This window comes from Anolis sagrei, chromosome 8 (assembly GCF_037176765.1).
Source record: "Anolis sagrei isolate rAnoSag1 chromosome 8, rAnoSag1.mat, whole genome shotgun sequence".
NCBI classification, from domain to species: domain Eukaryota; kingdom Metazoa; phylum Chordata; class Lepidosauria; order Squamata; family Dactyloidae; genus Anolis; species Anolis sagrei.
This window is the reverse complement of record NC_090028.1, coordinates 18620434-18640936: the sequence shown is the minus strand read 5'-3', so window position 1 is coordinate 18640936 and position 20503 is coordinate 18620434. Positions and strand designations below refer to the sequence as shown.

At 41.3% G+C, this 20503-nt stretch overlaps 1 protein-coding gene across 1 annotated transcript; it reads right to left on the bottom strand.

Moving 5' to 3' along the window:
* Positions 1–3655: 3655 nt before the first annotated feature.
* Positions 3656–4443, bottom strand: LOC137097545 (large ribosomal subunit protein eL8-like). Its single transcript, XM_067470885.1, is given in 2 exon segments — positions 3656–3920; positions 3922–4443. Coding segments are annotated over 2 exon segments (780 nt in total). The 5' UTR covers positions 4437–4443.
* Between the last annotated feature and the right edge of the window lie 16060 nt (positions 4444–20503).

Here is a 20503-nt window from a genome sequence, read left to right as displayed (position 1 = left end):
CAAATACCCAATACATCCAAATTTGAATACTGGTGGGGTTGGTTGGGGGGATTGATTTTATCCCGTGGGATTTGTAGTTGCAGGGATTTATAGTTCGTCTACAATCAAAGAGCATTATGAACTCCACTAATGATGGAATTGAACCAAACTTGGCACACAGAACTCCCATGACCAACGGAAAAGACTGGAAGGGTTTGGTGGGCATTGACCTTGAGTTTTAGAGTTGTAGTTCACCTACATTCAGAGAGCACTGTGGACTCAAACAATGGTAGATCTGGACCAAACTTGCCACAAATTCTCAGTATACCCAAATGAGTTTGGGGAAACAGACCTTGACATTTGGGAGTTGTACTTGCTGGGATTTATAGTTCACCTATCATCAAAGAGCATTCTGAACCCTACCAATGATTGAATTGGGCCAAACTTCCCACACAGAACCCCTATGACCAACAGACAATATTGTTTTCTGATGGTCTTTGGTGACCCCTCTGACACCCCCTCGTGACCCCTCCAGGGGTCCCGACCCCCAGGTTGAGAAACACTGTTCTAATGCTTTTTCTATCAGTAGTTATAACGTTTTATTGTATGTATATGTGTGTGGCATGGGAGGTGTGTGTGTGTGTACTTTTTAAGAATAATTTCTTTATTGAGCTCATGGGATAATAAGAGAAGGTCTGCTGGTTTAAACCAAAGGCTACTAATGCTAGTTTACAATTCCATTTTGGTTGATAGTATTCTCATTGGAATTACATTCTCGGGGATCGGTGAGCAATGGCCCTGTTGTTATCCCTAGCAACTGATTTTTTGAGACTTGTCATTTCATATAACCATCACAACCACCCCCATTCAGACAGATATGATTCTGGGTAGGATAGGCTGTTCTGCAAGCTGCTGGCATAATTTCAGACAGAACAAAGTGTCACCATATCCATCACTGTCTGTCATTAGGATATGAATGGCTCTGTATTCTTTACTTCACCTTTTCCCCTCGATACCTTGCCATACTGTGAAAATTATTTTTGCCTCCAAAAATAATTATAATAGGAAGAAAAAAAGAGGGAGATGTATACTGAATTTCCATTGCTAACATTCTTTTTCTTTAGAAATCAAGAGTTCTTAACGGCTTGCAATTGAGGGTGCATCTAGACTGTAGAATTAATGCAGTTCTACACCACTTAAATATAATGACTCAACGCTCGGGATCTTGGAAATTTTAGTTTGGTCAGGCACCTGAGCCTTGGTAGAAAAAGCTAAAGATCTTGCAAAAAACTGCAGATCCCATTATTGCATAGCACTGGATCATAGCCATTAAAGTGGTATCAAACTGCATTAATTCTATAGTCTAGATCAGGGGTCCTCAAACTTTTTAAACAGAGGGCCAGGTCACAGTCCCTCAAACTGTTGGAGGGCCAGATTATAATTTAAAGAACACATGAATGAATTCCTATGCACATTGCCCATATTTGTAGTGAAAAAAAACTTAAAATAATACAATAATTTAAAAGATCAAACTTATTAAACTTATTAAACTTATTAATGTACTGTCGAAGGTTTTCATGGCTGGAATCACTGGGTTGTTGTAGGTTTTTTTGGGCTATATGATCATGTTCTAGAGGAATTTTCTCCTGATGTTTCGCCTGCATCTATGGCAACCATCCTCAGAGGTAGTGAGGTCTATTGGAACTAAGAAAGTGGGTTTATATATCTGTGGAATGACCATGGTGGGGCAAAGAACTCTTGTCTGTTGGAGCTAGGTGTGAATGTTTCAACTGACCACCTTGATTAGCATTTGATGGCCTGGCAGTGCTTGGGGCAATCTTTTGTTGAGAGGTGATCAGATGTGCCTGATTATTTCCTCTCTGTTGTTATGCTGTTGTAATTTTAGAGTTTTTTTTAAATACTAGTAGCCAAATTTTGTTCATTTTCATGGTTTCCTCCTTTCTGTTGAAATTGTCCACATGTCAGACTACACAGAGAAGCCATTGAAATCCGCAAGCATGTGGACAATTTCAACAGAAAGAATGAAACCATGAAAATGAACAAAATCTGGCTACCAGTATTAAAAAAAACTCTAAAATTACAACAGCATAACAACAGAGAAGAAACAATTTGGGACATCTAATCACCTCTCCACAAAAGATTGTCCCAGGCTCTGCTAGGTTATCAAATGCTAATCAAGGTGGTCAGTTGAAACATTCACACCTAGCTCCAACAAACAAGAGTCCTTTGTCCCACCCTGGTCATTCCACATATATATAAACCCACTTTCCCAGTTTCAACAGACCTCACTACCTCTGAGGATGCTTGCCATAGATGCAGGCGAAACGTCAGGAGAGATTGCTTCTAGAACATGGCCATATAGCCTGAAAAACCTACAACAACCCATAAATTTATTTATTTATTTACAGTGTTTCTATACTGCTTTTTTCACCCCTAAGGGGACACAAAGCGGTTTACACATAACTGGGGAAGCTTCAATGCTATACATTGGACACTGATGTGATGCCAATCCATAACAACCACAATAATAAAACCACAATTAAACATAAATCATAATTAGACAGTACATAACCAATCATTAAAACAATAAATAATAAAACAATCTCTGAGCAAGGGCCGGGTAAATGACCTTGGAGGGCCGTATCCGGCCCGCGGGCCTTAGTTTGGGGACCCCTGGTCTAGATGGACCAAAAGATAAGGAAAGCTTATCCTTCCCCAATTACACACACACACACTATATATACTACTTTCATACCAATTTTATGTCAGTGGATATGTGCAAAATAGGGAAATTTAATTGAAAAAGGTTAATGTGTTTAGTTAAATCATGAAACCTAAAGAACTAATTCGACTTCATTTACTTTAGAAGGGATATGCAACTAAGGTTTATCCTTAATTTCCATTTAAATTTAAGTTAAATGTCTGAATTAATGCAGCTGGAAAAATGTCATCCACGGTTTTACTCCAGGCTTATCTCTCACTATATTCCTGTTTTGAACTTGTGGTAGAAGCATTAATTTTTTTTTTAATCCACAGCACCAAAAAGTTCTTGTTTTCCTTTTCTCACTCACTTGCAATTTCAGCTCTTTCATCCTCCCAATATTTTTCTTTAGCTTACTGAAGGCCTGCCTACATTGGCCCTATAACCCAAAGTGGACCAGAAGTCAATACCTGGGTGCCCTGGTGGGCTTTTGCAAGACTCTAATGCATTAAGAAGATTTTTATTATGTCAGAAGCAACTTGAAAAACTGCAAATCACTTCTGGTGTAAGAGAATTGGCTATCTGCAAGGATGTTGCCCAGGGGATGCCCGGGTGTTTTACCATCCTGTGGGAGGCTTCTCTCATGTCCCTGTAAGGGAAGCTGGAGTTGACAGATGTGAGCTCACTCCATCTCATGGATTCAAACTGCCAACCTTCAGGTCAGCAGTTAAGCCGGCACAAGGGTTTAACCTGATTAAGAAGAGAAAACTCAGTTTTGGAAGATATGTGAAGACATGGGACACTACATAGGAGACATGGGACCTCCTATGTAGTCATAGAATCATAGAGTTGGAAGAGTTACCTCATGAGCCATCCAATCCAACTTTTTTTCTGTCCAGGTTTTTTATTTGTATGTACAGAAAAAAAACACAACGGAAGTCCCCTCGGCTGCCTCTACCCAAGCTTCGTGGCCAATTCCTTGGGTTTTGCCTTTTCCAATTTGGTAACGCAGGCCACCGACTTTGGCCTCAGGACGTTCCCGCCACTATGGCGGTGGATCTCGTCACATCTCTCATTGTAATTGGTCTTCATGGCTTCCACCAGTTTGTCCAAGGCTCCCTTGTCCTCCGGGTTCACTTGAGTGAAGGCCAGGCAGGTGCAGGTCTTGTGGTGGATGAGGTGCCCCAGCCAGGCCTTACTCTTGATAATGCAGAAGGGACCCCATCTTCCTGCACAAGGCAGGCAGGAAGACCACCAGCTCAATGGGGTTCACATCATGGGCGATGACCACCAGCTGGGATTTCTTGTTCTCCACCAATGTGGTCACAGTGTTAACCCCTGCCGTAAGAACAGGGGGCCTCTTGGTGGGGACGTCCCCCTTTTCAGCTGCCTTCTGCTCAGCCCGGGCCACCAGTTGCTACTTCTTCTCCTGCTTGGTCTCTGGCCAGTACTTGTGAGCCAGCTTTAGGAGCTGGACAGCTGTCTCATGGTCCTGGGTGAACTGGTTGATGGCGGGGGGTACCTTGAGCAGCTTGTAGAGGATGGCCCTATGGAGCTGGATCCAGATGTAGCCTGGCCACTTCACAAAGCATGTCAAGTCCCGCTTGGGCTGGATGACCTGCCTGATGGGCCGCTTCCCGAAGAGTGGGTTGATGACCTTCTTGGCCTCCTGCTTCTTCACCATGGCAGGCGCCAGTTCCACCTTCTTCCCCTTGGCCTTCTTCCCCTTTGGCATCTTGTCAGGTGGCAAAATGTCCCATGTAAAACAGGAAAATACAACTGCATAAGTGATTTAAACAGTGAAACCCAATGCTGGGAAGGCAAAGACCATCCCATTAGGGCAGAAGAGTGCAGAGCATCTTACTGTAACATTTGGTTCCATTTTTAAGGGAAACTGATATTTTCAACTCCATCACATGCGATGTGTTGTGACCATTTCTATTGTAATCCTCCAACTTCTGAGCTTTCACGTGGGTTAGTGTAGCCCTCACCAATTCTATATTCTTTTTAAAAAATATTTTATTTGGTATAAAGTAAGTGTATAGTATCCAAGTAAAGTGGGAGAACATAGTATTTTGAAGAAAAGTAGGAAAGTAAAGAGGTGTGTATGGGTGTGTGGGTGTGTACACACACACACATACAGTTTTTATTAACTATATGTGATATTATGGTTGGAAACCGGTCTGAGTCCCTCAAGAGAGGTAAGAAGGTCGGTATATAAAACTTTTAAATAATATATATATATATATATATATATATATATATATATACACACACACACACACACACACACACACACAAACACACAAATTTGTTTTAGATAAACATGAAAAAATGAACAATATAAATAAACATTAAAAAAAGGAAAAGGCGAAAAAAGGGTCCTGTGACTTCCTTCTAATCCTACACGGGTTCAACTTTGATGTCTATATGATCTTCCTAATTTCTAATTGTCCCCTCTTACAGTTCATATTTATATGGTATTCACAGTTGTATTTCTTTGCTTCTCTTTCCTATGTGTTCATCCACCTGAACCCAGTTTGTTTGTTTAACCGGTTTTAATATGACTATTAGGCCTGGGTAACAACGGAAAAATTTGTTTCTAAACTCGTTTAGTTTTTAGGGGGTCCATTGCATTTCATTTTTTAAAAGAATTCTGAATTTTTCTTTAAATTTTTTTTGTTATTTACGAAATTTTGTAAATTTCGAATTGATTCATTAATGGCGGACGCGATTGCACAATACGCTAAAAAAAACCTCCAAATGGGACAGGGGGAACTTCTGAAGCTTCCCTCTCCCTCTGTTGTTGACTGTTGGTGTGGTAATTTATTTTTTATCACTGATAAAACAAACAACAACTATAAAACTTGCACCAGACATACAGAAATAATAACGAAAAAATTTCGAAACGATTTTGAAACAATTTCGAACCAATTACGAAACAATTACGAAATAAATTGAAAAAATCGTTTCGATTTTTAGTTGCTCCTGCATGGCTCAATATCGGATCATAAGCTAATTTAAATACGAATCAATAACGAATTACGAAATTAACGAACGAAACCGCCCAGCCCTAATATCTATGTTTTTAATTTCATTTATCTTTTTTATCCATTTTATCCATTTATTTCCTTCTGCTTCCAAAGTTTCGCATAATTTATTCTAGCAGCAGTCGTCAGGTACATAAATAAAATGTCTTTGTTTGCGTCCAATTTTATCTCCCCATCGGTAATTCCTAATAAGTAGTATTCTGGTTTTTTTGGGAAATTCTTTTTAAAATTTTGTTGACATTCTTCATGGATCCCTTTCCAGTATTTTTGGGCTTCTCTGCAGGTCCAATTTTATATTCTTTTTCTTTATTTTTTTTAAAAGAGAAACTTCAGAATTTGAAATTAAGTCTAAAAAGAGGGGGGAATACATTGATGATTTTTTTTGTCGTGTCAGGAGCAACTTGAGAAACTGCAAGTCGCTTCTGCTGTGAGAGAATTGGCCATCTGCAAGGGCGTTGCAGACGGCCTTGGGATGATTTGATGTCTTTATCATCCTTGTGGGAGGCTTCTCTCATGTCCCCGCATGAGGAGCTGGAGCTAATAGAGGGAGCTCATCCTCCTCTCCCCGGATTTGAACCTGCAAAATTGAGCAATTCCTGATGAATAAATTAATAAAAAATACTGTAAAAGTTTCATGAAAGAGAGATACTGGCAGCAAGGCTCATTTTGAGACCACACACAAGAACACCTACTGTAAACATTACTAAAATGAACTAGCATGGGTAAATCTGTCAGTTTCCATCCCACATGTAGATAAGCACCTTTAGCTGCTTCCATGTACAACAGGAGCTCTGAAGATGATTACTCCCTGACTCCAGAATCCTCTCTTTCCAAACGGGATGACCGGCAAAAGTAGTATTGAGTCGTATGATGGGCTTCATGAGATTTTGTCTGTAAACTATTTTTAAAGTGTGTAGAAACAGGAGGGGGGGGGCTACACCTCTTGAGGTCCCAAGAACAAGCAAGAAATAGATTGTATTGTCGAAGGCTTTCATGGCTGGAATCACTAGATTCTTGTAGGTTTTTTCGGGCTATAGGGCCATAGGGTCAGGAGAAATGTCTCTAGAACATGGCCCTATAGCCCGAAAAAAACCTACAAGAACCTAAGAAATAGATTTGTAAAAATGCACGAACCTTGAGGAAAGAACCAGCTGAAAAATGTACAATTTATTGGCTGTACACCACTGTCTCTTACTTAATTAATACATAACTTAATTAATACCTTGATTCTGCTATTAATACTGAAATTCCAACTTAAGCCAATCACTTTAGCTAAAAAAATAAATTTAATTAGGCTGCCCCTTTCCATTAGAAAGTGAAAATTTAATTGTCAATTTGATTTACTTTAATTAGTAAGTTCCCCTGTCTCTATCCGCCTCAGGTTTCATTATTAGTCTCCAAAGAACTCCATAAAGTTCTGTCTTTTTTGTTTAACAGTTTTGAGAATAACCATTTTATTGCCAGCTTCTTGATCAGCTTTTGTGGTGTAAGGAGAGCAGGAGTACAATGTCTAGTTTTGAAAGATAATTTATGTAACCATGATCCTTCATTCTGTCAACATACACTGATATAGCAGACTCTCAGTAAACCAGAACTCAAGGAGTTAGTACTCTCAAGTATCTGGCAGTATAGATGGGGCCTGAGAGTCTACTGTATGTATACTAATAGAAACTAGGAGTAAGCAGAAAAAGGTAACTCGATAAATATCACAAGTAAAATGTCAACAAATCATGGTCATCAGGTAGAGGTCAATGCAAAAAACAGCAATGATCTGCCAAGGAGAATGCAGGTATCAGTGAACCAGTAGAGTTGGCACTTTGGTTGACATGGGAATAGGAATATAACAACTACTCACAAAGGTCTCCCAAATCAGTACATTCCTTTGTTCCTGACACATCAAGAACATTTTGTGGGAAGAATAAAACCATTGCTGAACTTTCAAATTACAAGCATGAGCAGGACCTCTCTTTAGTTTTGCTGTTGTTGTTTCGGTTTTTACCAAACTACCCGTATTTTCCGGCATATAAGATGACTGGGCATATAAGACGACCCCCAACTTTTCCAGTTAAAATATAGAGTTTGGGATATACTTGCTATATAAGACTACCCCTCTTCCAACGAACACCAAATAAAAAATTAAAAAGCATCAGATTTGATTTCAATATGGTAATTTTCCTATTACTGTACCTCCTTCTCTGCCTCTCAGATCTCGCACATGTGCACCTGAACTGCTTCACTGCAGTCTTCAGGAGCGAGATCTGAGAGGCAGAGGAGGAGGTACAGTAATAGGATACAAGGGCGGGCCAGACCGGTAAAAGAGGTGTGTTTTTCTGGGCCCAGAGTCACTCTATCTCTTTTTTCCATACCCCAGACACCCTTGACACCTGCAGCTTGCTCCACTCTTCATTTACAGCTTCCCAGTGAGGCGTCCCTTCACCTCACCATCAGGACCGCATTAAGTCAACGAATCCTGATGAATGGATTTTCTTCTACCATACTTGTAGAGCGTCACCCTTAATGCTTTCATACAGTTGCTGCATATGGCAGGGACGCGGCCACTGCCATTTTTGAGCTTCCCCCACAATATGTGACAACCACAGATTATCCAATCCAGATTGGAAGTTTCAGCACCCACTCTATAAGACGACTCCCGACATATAAGACTACCCCTGCGTATAAGATGATTCCCATGTATAAGACTATTCCCAGCGTATAAGACTACTAGTCAGGATGACCCCTGACTTTTGAGAAGGTTTTCTTGGGTTAAAAAGTAGCTTATACGGTACTTGAAAACTGATGGGACTGTAAGGACTAGCTAGTCCAACCACCTGAAATGCAAGAGCACAACCAAAGTGCTCCTGAAAGTTGTCCAGCCACTCTCTGTTCAAAGACCTCTAAAGATGGAGAATCAACCACCCTCTAAGGTGATCTGTATCACTGTCAAACAGTTTTTATGCTAAAAAACGGTCTTCTTAATGTTTACGTGGAATCTCCTTTTTGTCATTTGATTCCATTGTTTCATGTTCTAGTCTCTGGAAAAATAGAAAGCAAAGTAACTCACTCGCATGATGAATTGGCAGAGTCATGAATCCCATGAAGTGTTTCCAAAAAGGTGGCATGTGCCCAAGGCTTCTGGAGAAGCCACTATTCGTAGAGATTTTGCCTGAATATTAGGAAGAATTTCATCACCGCGAGAGCTGCTTAACAGTGTAACTTTCTGCCTTGGAAGCTCATTATTTGGAGGCTTTTAAGCAAAGGCTGAATCTGTCAGGGGTAGTTTTTCCTGCAGGGAGGTTGGACTAGATGGCACACATGGTCTCTTTCAATTCTATGAGTCTATGACTAGTCCTTGATCCCTAAGGCTACAGTTGTACAGGGGGACTAAGCATTCCGTGGAAATATTCCTTGCTTTACTTGGGCATCAGACAGCTTCCTCCAGTTTTTGTGCTGATCAACATAGAATCATAGAATCAAAGAATTGGAAGAGACCTCATTGGCCATCCAGTCCAACCCCCTGCCAAGAAGCAAGAAAATCAAGTGCAAATCACCCCCGACAGATGGCCATCCAGCCTCTGTTTAAAAGCTTCCAAAGAAGGAGCCTCCACCACACTCCGGGGCGGAAAGTTCCACTGCTGAACAGCTCTCACAGTCAGGAAGTTCTTCCTCGTGTTCAGATGGAATCTCCTCTCTTGTAGTTTGAAGCCATTGTTCCGCCTCCTAGTCTCCAGGGAAGCAGAAAACAAGCTTGCTCCCTCCTCCCTGTGGCTTCCTCTCACATATTTATACATGGCTATCATATCTCCTCTCAGCCTTCTCTTCTTCAGGCTAAACATGCCCAGCTCCTTAAGCCGCTCCTCATAGGACTTGTTCTCCAGACCCTTGATCATTTTAGTTACACAACAACCACCACCAGCAAGATGGCAGCTTCAGTATTGAAGATCCTTGGGAACATCTGAGCACATGAACTTATCACACATTGTACAGAAAAGCAAAATATTTGATTCCAAAATTTCTATAATCCATTTGCAACTTCATTTTTCCCTTTTGGAACACTATCAATATTGCATAAAATCATTTTTATTGCAGTGTATCAGACTCCTGCAGATGGATGACAAGAAGTAATTCTAGAAGCCTATGAATTCATGAAAATGTCTCATCAGATATATACTTCAAAGAAATGATTGCAAGGTAAGTGATGTAAAGGCAAAACATTGAAGAATGACTGTCAAAATCTCAGAGGTGAGCCACAAACACATAATGTACACCTGGAGAAATATAAATTTCCAATATTCTTGTGCTTTTAGTTGTCTAAATTCTGCAGGTAAAGGATCAAGAGAAAGCTTCAGCAGTTTAGCGAAACTGGTTTGGACAGCCTCTTAAAGATTCATTGTGGTATTCTCACATTTCTAACTTCATTTCTTTTTCCTCTTTCCTTCCCTTGTTCTCTCTTACATTCAAAAACCTGTGTGATTGATTGAAGACTGTGTGCTTCATTTTTTCCTTTTACAACATCTAAGGTTGATCTTAGATGTTAAGGACTTCTGGTGGCACAGCAGGTTAAACCGCCGAGCTGCTGAACTTGTTGACCAAAAGGTTCGCAGTTCAAATCCGGGGAGTGGGGTGAGCTCCCGCTGTTAGGTCCAGCTTTTGCTAACCTAGCAGTTCAGAAGCATTCAAATGTGAGTAGATCAACAGGTACTGCTTCTGTGGGAAGGTAACGAACTTATTAATGTCTTTACAGTCTGCATCATTTTACTAGATCAAACGCAGCTGCTGATAAATAAAGGAATAAATCTTGGGGTCCTCGTGGACAACAAGTTAAACATGAGTCAACAATCTGATGCGGTGGCAAAAAAAGCCAATGGGATTTTGGCCTGCATCAATAGGAGCATAGTGTCTAGATCCAGGAAAGTCATGCTACCCCTCTATTCTGCCTTGGTTAGACCACACCTGGAATATTGTGTACAATTCAGGGCACCACAACTCGAGAGATATTGACAAGCTGGAATGTGTCCAGAGGAGGGCGACTAAAATGATCAAGGGTCTGGAGAACAAGCCCTATGAGGAGTGGCTTAAAGATCTGGGCATGTTTAGCCAGAAGAAGAGAAGTCTGAGAGGAGACATGATAGCCGTGTATAAATATGTGAGCGGAAGTCACAGGGAGGAGGGAGCAAGCTTGTTTTCTGCTGCTCTAGAGAGTAGAACGCGCAACAATGGCTTCAAACTACAAGAAAGGAGATTCCATCTGAACATTAGGAAGAACTTCCTGATGGGGAGAACCACTCAGCAGTGGAACTCTCTGCCTCAGAGTGTGGTGGAGGCTCCTTCTTTGGAAGCTTTTAAACAGAGGCTGGATGGTCATCTGTCAGGGGTGCTTTTAATGCAATATTCCTGCTTCTTGGCAGGGGGTTGGACTGGATGGCCCATGAGATCTCTTTCAACTCTATGATTCTATTCTATGATTTTATGTTTGCAATCAATAGAGACCAGGAGTGAAGGAGAAACAGCCAAGAAGCAATAACAACACATCTGAGGGAATAACGTTGATTAGACTACCTCCTGCCTTATGGGGCTCTTCTGCATTCTAACATTCCTTCTCATAATGCCTATTTCATACAGCATCATTCATGAAGATAATTTTAGTTTCTTTCTGTAGTGTAATTTTCTCCAATATACCTCCAGTAGGAGAAGTGACCCACATCTGCTACTGTCTCTAATGATCTCAGACTCTAGTTTTCCCTTAATTTCCTCCAGTTGGGGCTTGCCCTTCTGGCTGTCCTCAAGAAGAAGCATCACAGATATATTTTCTGATACACTATGGAAATGAAGAGACCAGGCACAGAAAAAGAATCAGATAATGACCGCTCCATTAACCTATTAGTCTATTTAACTGTATTGGATCTTGTGAGATGAAAGAAGGGAAAGGAACCTTGTGATGGCACACCTGAGCCTTTGGGGAAAACTATATTCTTTGGCTTTATTAGGGATCTGTCTGATACCTTCCACTAAGATTAAGACCCTTGGTAGACATAGAATCATAGAATCATAGAATCAAAGAGTTGGAAGAGACCTCATGGGCCATCCAGTCCAACCCCCTGCCAAGAAGCAGGAATATTGCATTCAAATCACCCCTGACAGATGGCCACCCAGCCTCTGTTTAAAAGCCTCCAAAGATGGAGCCTCCACCACACTCCCGGGCAGAGAGTTCCACTGCTGAATGGCTCTCACAGTCAGGAAGACAAGGGCACTTTGAGGCAAGGTGAAAGGATAACCAAATGAGTTTACTGAAACAAGATGAATAATAGATTAACTCCACCTGGGATTATTATAGAATAACTTAAGAAGCTTTCCCTCCCCGGCGCAGTTGGAGAGGTAGAGAGATTTGTCCCCTCCCCTGAAGGGAGAGAAAATAGTTCCAGCCAGAACTATTTGTTTTGGGGCGGAGCCGGGTTCTTGCTTGACCTCCCCCCTTCCTTCTGATTCTGCAACTGACCTTTGACCCACCGCACCTGCCCATTAAACAGTATATTGTGGTTGTCACTAGGGGGCTGGGTAGGAATTTCCCCCTCCTATGTTCTAGGAGGGTTTTTCACCAACCCTATACTGTTACAGGGCAAATTGGGATGGTGTGGCATTAAATAGGATGTCACGGAAAACAGATAAGGTAAGGTAAATATTTGGTAGATACCTAAGGCACCCCCTTTAGGGGTTATAGGCTATTAACTAAACACTCACCTGAGGTTCACTTTGATTAGGTGAGGTGAATGCAAATGGCCTAAGATTGGGGCGGGGGAGTCTGACCTTAGTTACCTTGAGTGAGGCTTCCCCAATACCCTTCCTTACAGATTGCCCAGATTTGGTTTACAGGAGACCCTGGTTTTGCCCCGGTTAGCTGATGAGTATGTCAGGTTGGGACGCTACCTCGGCTTGGCCACACCAAGTTCAGGTTATATAAATTTAAGACCAGTTAAAGTTAATAAAGTTGCCCATGTTTAATTCTAGTTACTTGTGTGGTCGCATTATTTCAGGGGTGGGAGGACAAAGCAATACATTACAAAAGGACCATTGGCTGGCTGCAGATCACAGGGAGGAGGGAGCAAGCTTGTTTTCTGCTTCCTTGGAGACTAGGACGCAGAACAATGGCTTCAAACTACAAGAGAGGAGATTCCATCTGAACATGAGGAAGAACTTCCTGACTGTGAGAGCCGTTCAGCAGTGGAACTCTCTGCCCCAGAGTGTGGTGGAAGCTCCTTCTTTGGAAGCTTTTAAACAGAGGCTGGATGGCCATCTGTCAGGGGTGATTTGAATGCAATATTCCTGCTTCTTGGCAGGGGGTTGGACTGGATGGCCCATGAGGTCTCTTCCAGCTCTTTGATTCTATGATTCTATTATCATTTCTCTGGGTCTTCTGCCACTGCTGTAGAGCAGTGGTTAAAAACTGCCTTCATCTTCTTTTCTGTGAAGCTTAGGCTGACCAAAAGCTTCAATTGTCCTTTGGACTGTTGGTATAAATACAGCAGCAGAAGCGGAAGTAGCAGTAGTAGAAGTAGTGCTAAGAATGCCTGTTGGATAGCTAGGTATAGGATTTCCAGACAATGTCCAGGCCTCTATACACTGTAGAAAAAGAAGTCCATCAAGGGAGCTCTATACAGGAAATGGAATAAATCAACTGAGGCTCTACCCACAAGCTAATACAAAGAAAGGTAACTACACTATAGGAAAGCAGGGAGAACTAAAGGAGAGGAAAGGAGAAGGCAAAGCCAAGACTTCAAAAACCTGGTGAGGGAACACCAGAGGCAGGTAATCTTACCCTGACCCTTTTCTCCTTTGCTATCCTTTGGGTGAGACTCTTGAGCCCCAGGGACAATTCAATAGCTGGATTCTTTCTGAGCTGACCCACTGATGAAAGGCGAACCAAAGGAATTCCTCCACAAAGTCCTGTGACATAAAGTGAAAGTGCAGACACCAGGTTAAACTATAAGTGTAGCCTCCCTCCCTCCATCCTGGTTCCTGCAACTTAAGAGGCAGATCAAGAGCCCTTCCTTTTTCAAATTTGTGAGAAAGGTATTCCTTATAACCTTCCATTTTTCCTCCCAGGGGACTGCCACTGTAAAGCAAATGTCAAAATCCCCAAGATCTATGTAGAGCAAGTCCAGTAATGATGTGCAAAGTGTTTTGCACTTTGATGCAATGGCCTTTGGCTTTCTCTGCATTGGGTCTCATCAAAATCTGTTTTTCTACTGTAGCATTCTTTGCTATGTTGGCATAGAGATGGTTTCAATGCTTATACATAGAATGCAATCAATTCCAAAGACATTTTATGATATCTAAGTTTCTTTCTTTTAATGTACATAATTTTATTACAAAATTGTCAAAAAGTAATACAATGAAATAGTATGCAAGACAAGGCTGACTATTTCACTACCAATGCTTTACTTCACTCCAAATCAAGCAGTCACTGAATTTCAAAGAACCATTAAATACAGCAGAGAGGAAACAACCAGGCACATCTTAACACCTCTCAACAAAAGATTCTCCCAGGCTCAGCCAGGCCTTCAAATGCTAATCAAGGTGGTCAGTTGAAACATTCACACCTAGCTCCAGCAGAGAAGAGCTCTTTGCCCCACCCCAGTCATTCCACAGATATATAAACCCATTTTCCTAACTCCAACAGACCTCACTACCTCTGAGGATGCTTGCCATAGATGCAGGCGAAACATCAGGAGAAAATGCCTCTAGAACATGGCCAAATAGCCCAAAAAAAACCCACAAGAACCTAGTGATTCCAGCCATGAAAGCCTTCGACAATACATTAACCATTAAATATGCCAGAACATTTTCCAATATCAGCTTTGAAATCTAACAGTAGTGGCCATTTGCTACTACTTATATTAGAATACAGATCTCCCTACAGATAATCATATTACCTATACACAATTCTGTACAGGTTTTTTGAACTGAAGCTAACAATGAGCTTCAATGGATGTGAGAGCTGGACCATAGGGAAGGCTGAGCGAAGGAAGATAGATGCTTTTGGATTCATCATTTACGCTTGAGGCTCAGGCATCGGGGGTGGCTGGGAGGGCCTTTGCACAATTAAGACTCGTGCGTCAACTGTGACCGTACCTCATGAAGGCGGATCTGGCCAGGGTGGTCCATGCCTTAGTCACCTCTAGACTGGATTACTGTAATGCACTCTACGTGGGGCTGCCCTTGAAAACGGCTTGGAAATTCCAGATGGTCCAACAGGCGGCTGCCAGGTTGAGAATGTGAAGTTGAGTGAAGTTCATTGTTGGAGGGAGCGGTCAACCCTCCTGTTTAAGGAGCTCCACTGGCTGCCGGACCCAATTTTCTGGACCCAATTCAAGGTGCAGGTTCTTACCTACAAAGCCCTGAACAGTTTGGGACCTGCCTGCCTTCGTGACCGCATCTCTGTATATGAACCCACACAATCTCTTCGATCATCGGGAGAGGCCCTGCTCACGCTTCCACCTGCATCGCAAGTGCGACTGGTGGGGACAAGGGAGAGGGCCTTTTCGGTGGTGGCCCCTAGACTCTGGAACTCACTTCCTAAGGACATCAGCCATGCCCCAACTCTGGCAGTCTTTAGGAGGAGCTTTAAGACATGGTTGTTCCAGTGTGCCTTCCCAGAATAATGATCCCATAGCACTTTGTCCTCCAAAGCACTTTATATTGTTTAGGTCTGCTTGTATGTTTCCACAAACCACCCCATCACTTTTTCGTCCATGTCCAGCATTATTTTTAATTTTAATTACATTTGACCTACCCAAAGATTTTAAAGTGTTTTGTCCTATTGATAATGCTTATGTTATTGTTTTATTGTTTTGTTGTTTTTAAATTGCTGTTTAAGCAGTGTAATTTCTCCCGTGGTGTGGGGCACAGACACCCTGTGATAATGCGGCATGGTAGCGGGGTATAAATAAAGTATTATTATTATTATTATTATTATTATTATTATTATTATTATTTGAATTGTGGTGTTGGAGGAAAGTTCTGAGAATGCCTTGGACCATGAGAAGATCCAACCAGTCCATACTTCAGGAAATAAAGCCCGACTGCTCATTGGAGGGAAGGATAGTAGAGACAAAGTTGAAGTACTTTGGCCACATCATGAGGAGACAGCAAAGCCTAGAGAAGACAATTATGCTGGGGAAAATAGAAGGAAAAAAGAAGAGGGGCCGACCAAGGGCAAGATGGATGGATGGCATCCTTGAAGTGACTGGCTTGACTCTGAAGGAGCTGGGGGTGGTGATGGCTGACAGAGAGCTCTGGCGTGGGCTGGTCCATGAGGTCACGAAGAGTCGGAAATGAATGAACGAATGAACAACAACAACAACAATGAGCTGCACTTGACTTCACATTCTTAGCAAAATCATGGACTTTTGAGCACAAATCTTTACGTCAGGTTGCTTTACTTTTCATCTTTAAAACTTGTGCACCAGCTGCACCCGTACCTTGGGAAGTTGGATCTGGCCATGGTGGTCCATGCTCTTGTTACATCCCAATTAGATTACTGCAACACACTCTACATGGGTTTGCCTTTGAAGACTGTTCAGAAACTCCAACTAGTCCAGTGGGAGGCAGCCAGAGTACTTACAGGAGTGTCATACAGGGAGCATACCACCCCCCTGTTGTGTCAGCTCCACTGGCTGCCAATCCAATTCCGAGCACAATTCAAAGTGCTGGTTTTGACCTACAAAACCCTATATGGTTCCGCCCCAGCGTATCTGTCTGAACGGATCTCCCCCTACGTCCCACCTCGGAGTCTAAGATCTTCTGGGGAGGCCCTGCTCTCGACCCCGCCTCTATCACAAGTGAGATTGGCGGGGACAAGGAGCAGGGCCTTCTCGGTGGTGGCCCCTCACCTGTGGAATTCACTCCCTGGGGAGATTAGATCAGCGACATCCCTCCTTTCCTTTAGGAAAAAATTGAAAACATGGATTTGGGACCAGGCATTCGGACAATCTGGCAGATAAAGAAAGGACTTTGACGATGGACAGGAATTGACTAAGTGGAATGGAATTATGGAACTCTGAAAGACGAACGCTGAGCATGAGATTAGTTTTATTGATTGTGTTATATACTGACTGTTTTTAACTGTGATAATTGTTTTAACTGCTGTTTTGTACGTATGTGTATTTTGTGTAGGCATCGAATTGTTGCCTTTTTTAAAGCCGCCTTGAGTCCCCCCTCGGGAGTTGAGAAGGGTGGGGTAGAAGTAATTGAAAAAAATAAATAAAATCTTTTTCTTCCTCCTCCTCCTTCTCTTCCTCTTCCTCTTCTTCCTCCTCATCCTCCTCTGGCTCTGTTTTCTTCTTAGAGACTTAGAAATCTAGGTTTCTAGGTTTTAAATGTAGATCTCTTTCCACATGCAGTAGATTAATTAATCAAAACCATGTTGTGACATACTGAATCTAGTTTGGGTCATGACCCATGGAAAAGTTTTTGCTGTTGATGAAGGGAAAGGTTTTGCTACATAGGGCTGTGCAAGCATTCTTGGAACAAATGCAGCATGATGATTCTTATGAAATTCTGAGATTCCCCCCATCCGCTCTTTTTGCAGTGGTCCATGTTTATGTGTTTGAAAGTAAAAAGCTGAAAATCTGAAGTCAGGTATATTGTTCTCTCTCTGTAGTTATTGAGCTCAAGTTAATTTAAAAGACTCAGTGGAAAATGCTGGGAGACCCCGAAGTGCAGTTTTGCCATAAGCAGCAACAGTGTTCTGCTGTACAGTCTTACTCAACAATATTGTAATGTACCAAAGAGGCAAAATTCTGCTGACTTTGTTTATAAAAGTAGATTTTTACTACTTGTTTACTCCCACAAGTATTATGATGCCAACAATATTAAGATTCAGGCAAGTAAAAGAGAATGAAAATTGTGAATATTCTTATCAGTGAGTAAGCCAGTTGTGAAATGAATAGAATAGATTTTCTTTCCTGGTAAGAAGACAACTCTCTTCATTAAGATAGTAACGATCAATCAAAAGGGCTGGGCGGTTTCGTTTCGTTAATTCGTAATTCGTTAATAATTCGTTAATTTTTTCAATTACAAAACGATAACGAACCATTCTGGAGCAATTATTTAAAAAAACGAATTTTCAAAAACGTTTTGTAAATGCTTCGTATTTCGATATTGTATTCGTTTCGTTATTGTTTTGAGGTCGTTTCGTTATTATTTCCGCATGTCTGGGCCAGTTTTATGGTTTAATTAGTGAAAAAAAATTACAATATCACACCAACAGTCAACAACAGAGGGAGAGGGAAGCTTCAGAAGGTTTTGGAGGTTTTTTAGCGTATTTCGCGGTCGCGTCCGCCATTAACGAATCGATTCGTTATTGTTTCGGAAATCGATTCGTTAATTTTTTACCATTTACGAAATTTCGTAAATATCGAACTTTTTAAAAGGAAAATTTTGTAATTATTTTAAATATCGAAACAAAAAAAAACCCCAAATACAAATCGATTTTAGAAACAAATTTTTCCGTTGTTACCCAGGCCTATCAATCAACACTCTCTTCATCAAAACAGAACATCAAAAGAAGGGTCCAACACATTCACATTTTGAAGTAATAAAACTTTAGGATATTTGTTTAATACATGGGGTGTAAATATGAAAATTAAAAGGTAAAATATAAATATTTATTTTTATTTATTTATTTACAGTATTTATATTTCGCCCTTTTCACCCTGCAGAGGACTCAGGGCAGATTACAATGTACATATACATGGCAAATATTCAATGCCACAGACACACAACATATATAGACAGACACATAGAGGCTATTTAAAATTCCAGCATTTTCATAAGGGTATTCTGGCCACCAGGGGAGCTGCTGCTTCACCATCCATTTGTGACACTGATGAAGTACTTCCTCATTCTTTGCATGCTTGCTGGAGATTTTTTTATGGTGTTGTAAATTAGCCTCCCTGCATAAGCGGTACCTAAATTTCCTACTTGACAGATGCAACTGTCTTTTGGGCTGCGAAGATCGACAGCAAGCTACACAAATTGGTCAGAAGCTCACGACCTGGGCAGGCTTCAAACGCATGACCCTTTGGTCAGTAGTGATTTTAATGCAGCTGTTGTGGCTCAGTCTGAGCCTGAGCTTTCTGAACCTGAGATTCCTCAGGATGAGGAGGATGATGGGTTACAGATTTCTGAACATGTTCCGGTTAGTGAGGCAGTTGAAGCAGACAGTGTTGATTCTGAAGAAGAGACAGCATTTCTGTTCCCCAGGGAAAAGAATGTGGCTTTAGATAAAGATAGTGAAACTTCGGAGCTCCAGGTGGAGGCTCCTTCTGGGAGCTCCGGGCCTCTTGTTTCCCAGGGTGACGAGGCCCGGCAGGGTGAAGATAATGAGCTAGCTGGCCTTGAAGATAGTGGAGATTTAATTAGAGAGGACTGTTTGCAATTAAGAGTTCGGAGAAGCGCACGCCTTGCCAACAAGTGTGAAGCTAGAGGTCAATATATTGCTTTCATGTTGAGGAAACTTATTAAATGATTCTCTGTCAGTCCATATAACCAGAGAAGGCTGCTTCTCGGATGCATCCCTAACCCTCTGGAACTCCCCCCCCACCCACCCACAACTCTGAAGAACTAAAGGCTTTGCTCAGCATTAGGAATGGGGGTGAGGGTCAATACTTTCTTATTCAACAAGGCCTTTAATTGAGACATGGCAGGAGAGGGGGGATTTAATGCTTGAAATGGAGGAGGGCTATATTGGGGAGGAGGTTTTGGTTTTATTGTCATGTGAGATTTTAGTGATTGTTGATTTATCAAATCATTTATTTCGGTCATTGACCAGCACAGGAAATAGTCACATTTTCATACAAACTTGGTATGTGTGGTACATTTAAATATAAATATAACTACTGAAACACAATATGGGTGAGGGAGCAGAAGGGAAGGGGAAACAGGGTAAAAACATACAATGCCCAGATCCATCACCAAATTTTAGATTCAGAGAAGAAGATTACTGGACCACACAGTTAACTTTTGGGACTATCATAGTTTTATGTTTGATTTGGTTTGTAAACTGCCGTGGAAAGATTCTAAATAAATAAATGAATATGGTTTCAGCCAAACTTGTCTCAAAAACTAGGAATCATCACAAAAAATATTATCTCTGTAGGAAACACTCCTGTGACCCCCTTCTACATCAAACAGGGGAAACTATACAATATTTTTACCATGACATTTAAATTGATAGGAAGGTTCATGTCTAAGAAAACTCTTGAGAGGAACTGAGGAAAAGTAAGAAGGGAAAGTAAATGAACTCCACATTTCTTATTTTATAAATTCAGAAATGCTACATTTTTTAAAAAGAAACTAGGTATGTTATTATTTCACACACATATTTCTCAAACCCATGCATCTGAAGCCCTTTTCCATAGAGACTAAAGTGGAACTATAAGGTTTATAGATGTGTGCTGAACTTATTTGGCTTCAGGGCATGAGTCTTGTTCCTTCCAAAAGAAGAGTTTAAAGCAGAAGGAAATGGAAACTTAAAGCTGGCTGACTGTTTGTTAACCTAGAGAATCTCATTGACTTCCATGAATCAGACTAGCTTTTGCATATTATATTATATGAAACATTTCCAGCTATATTCATCAATGTACTATTTATAATTTAGTCATACAATGTTGCTTTAGGGTGAAACTCAGTTCGTGCAAGAGAAAGAAAGGAAGGAAGGAAGGAAGGAAGGAAGGAAGGAAGGAAGGAAGAGAGG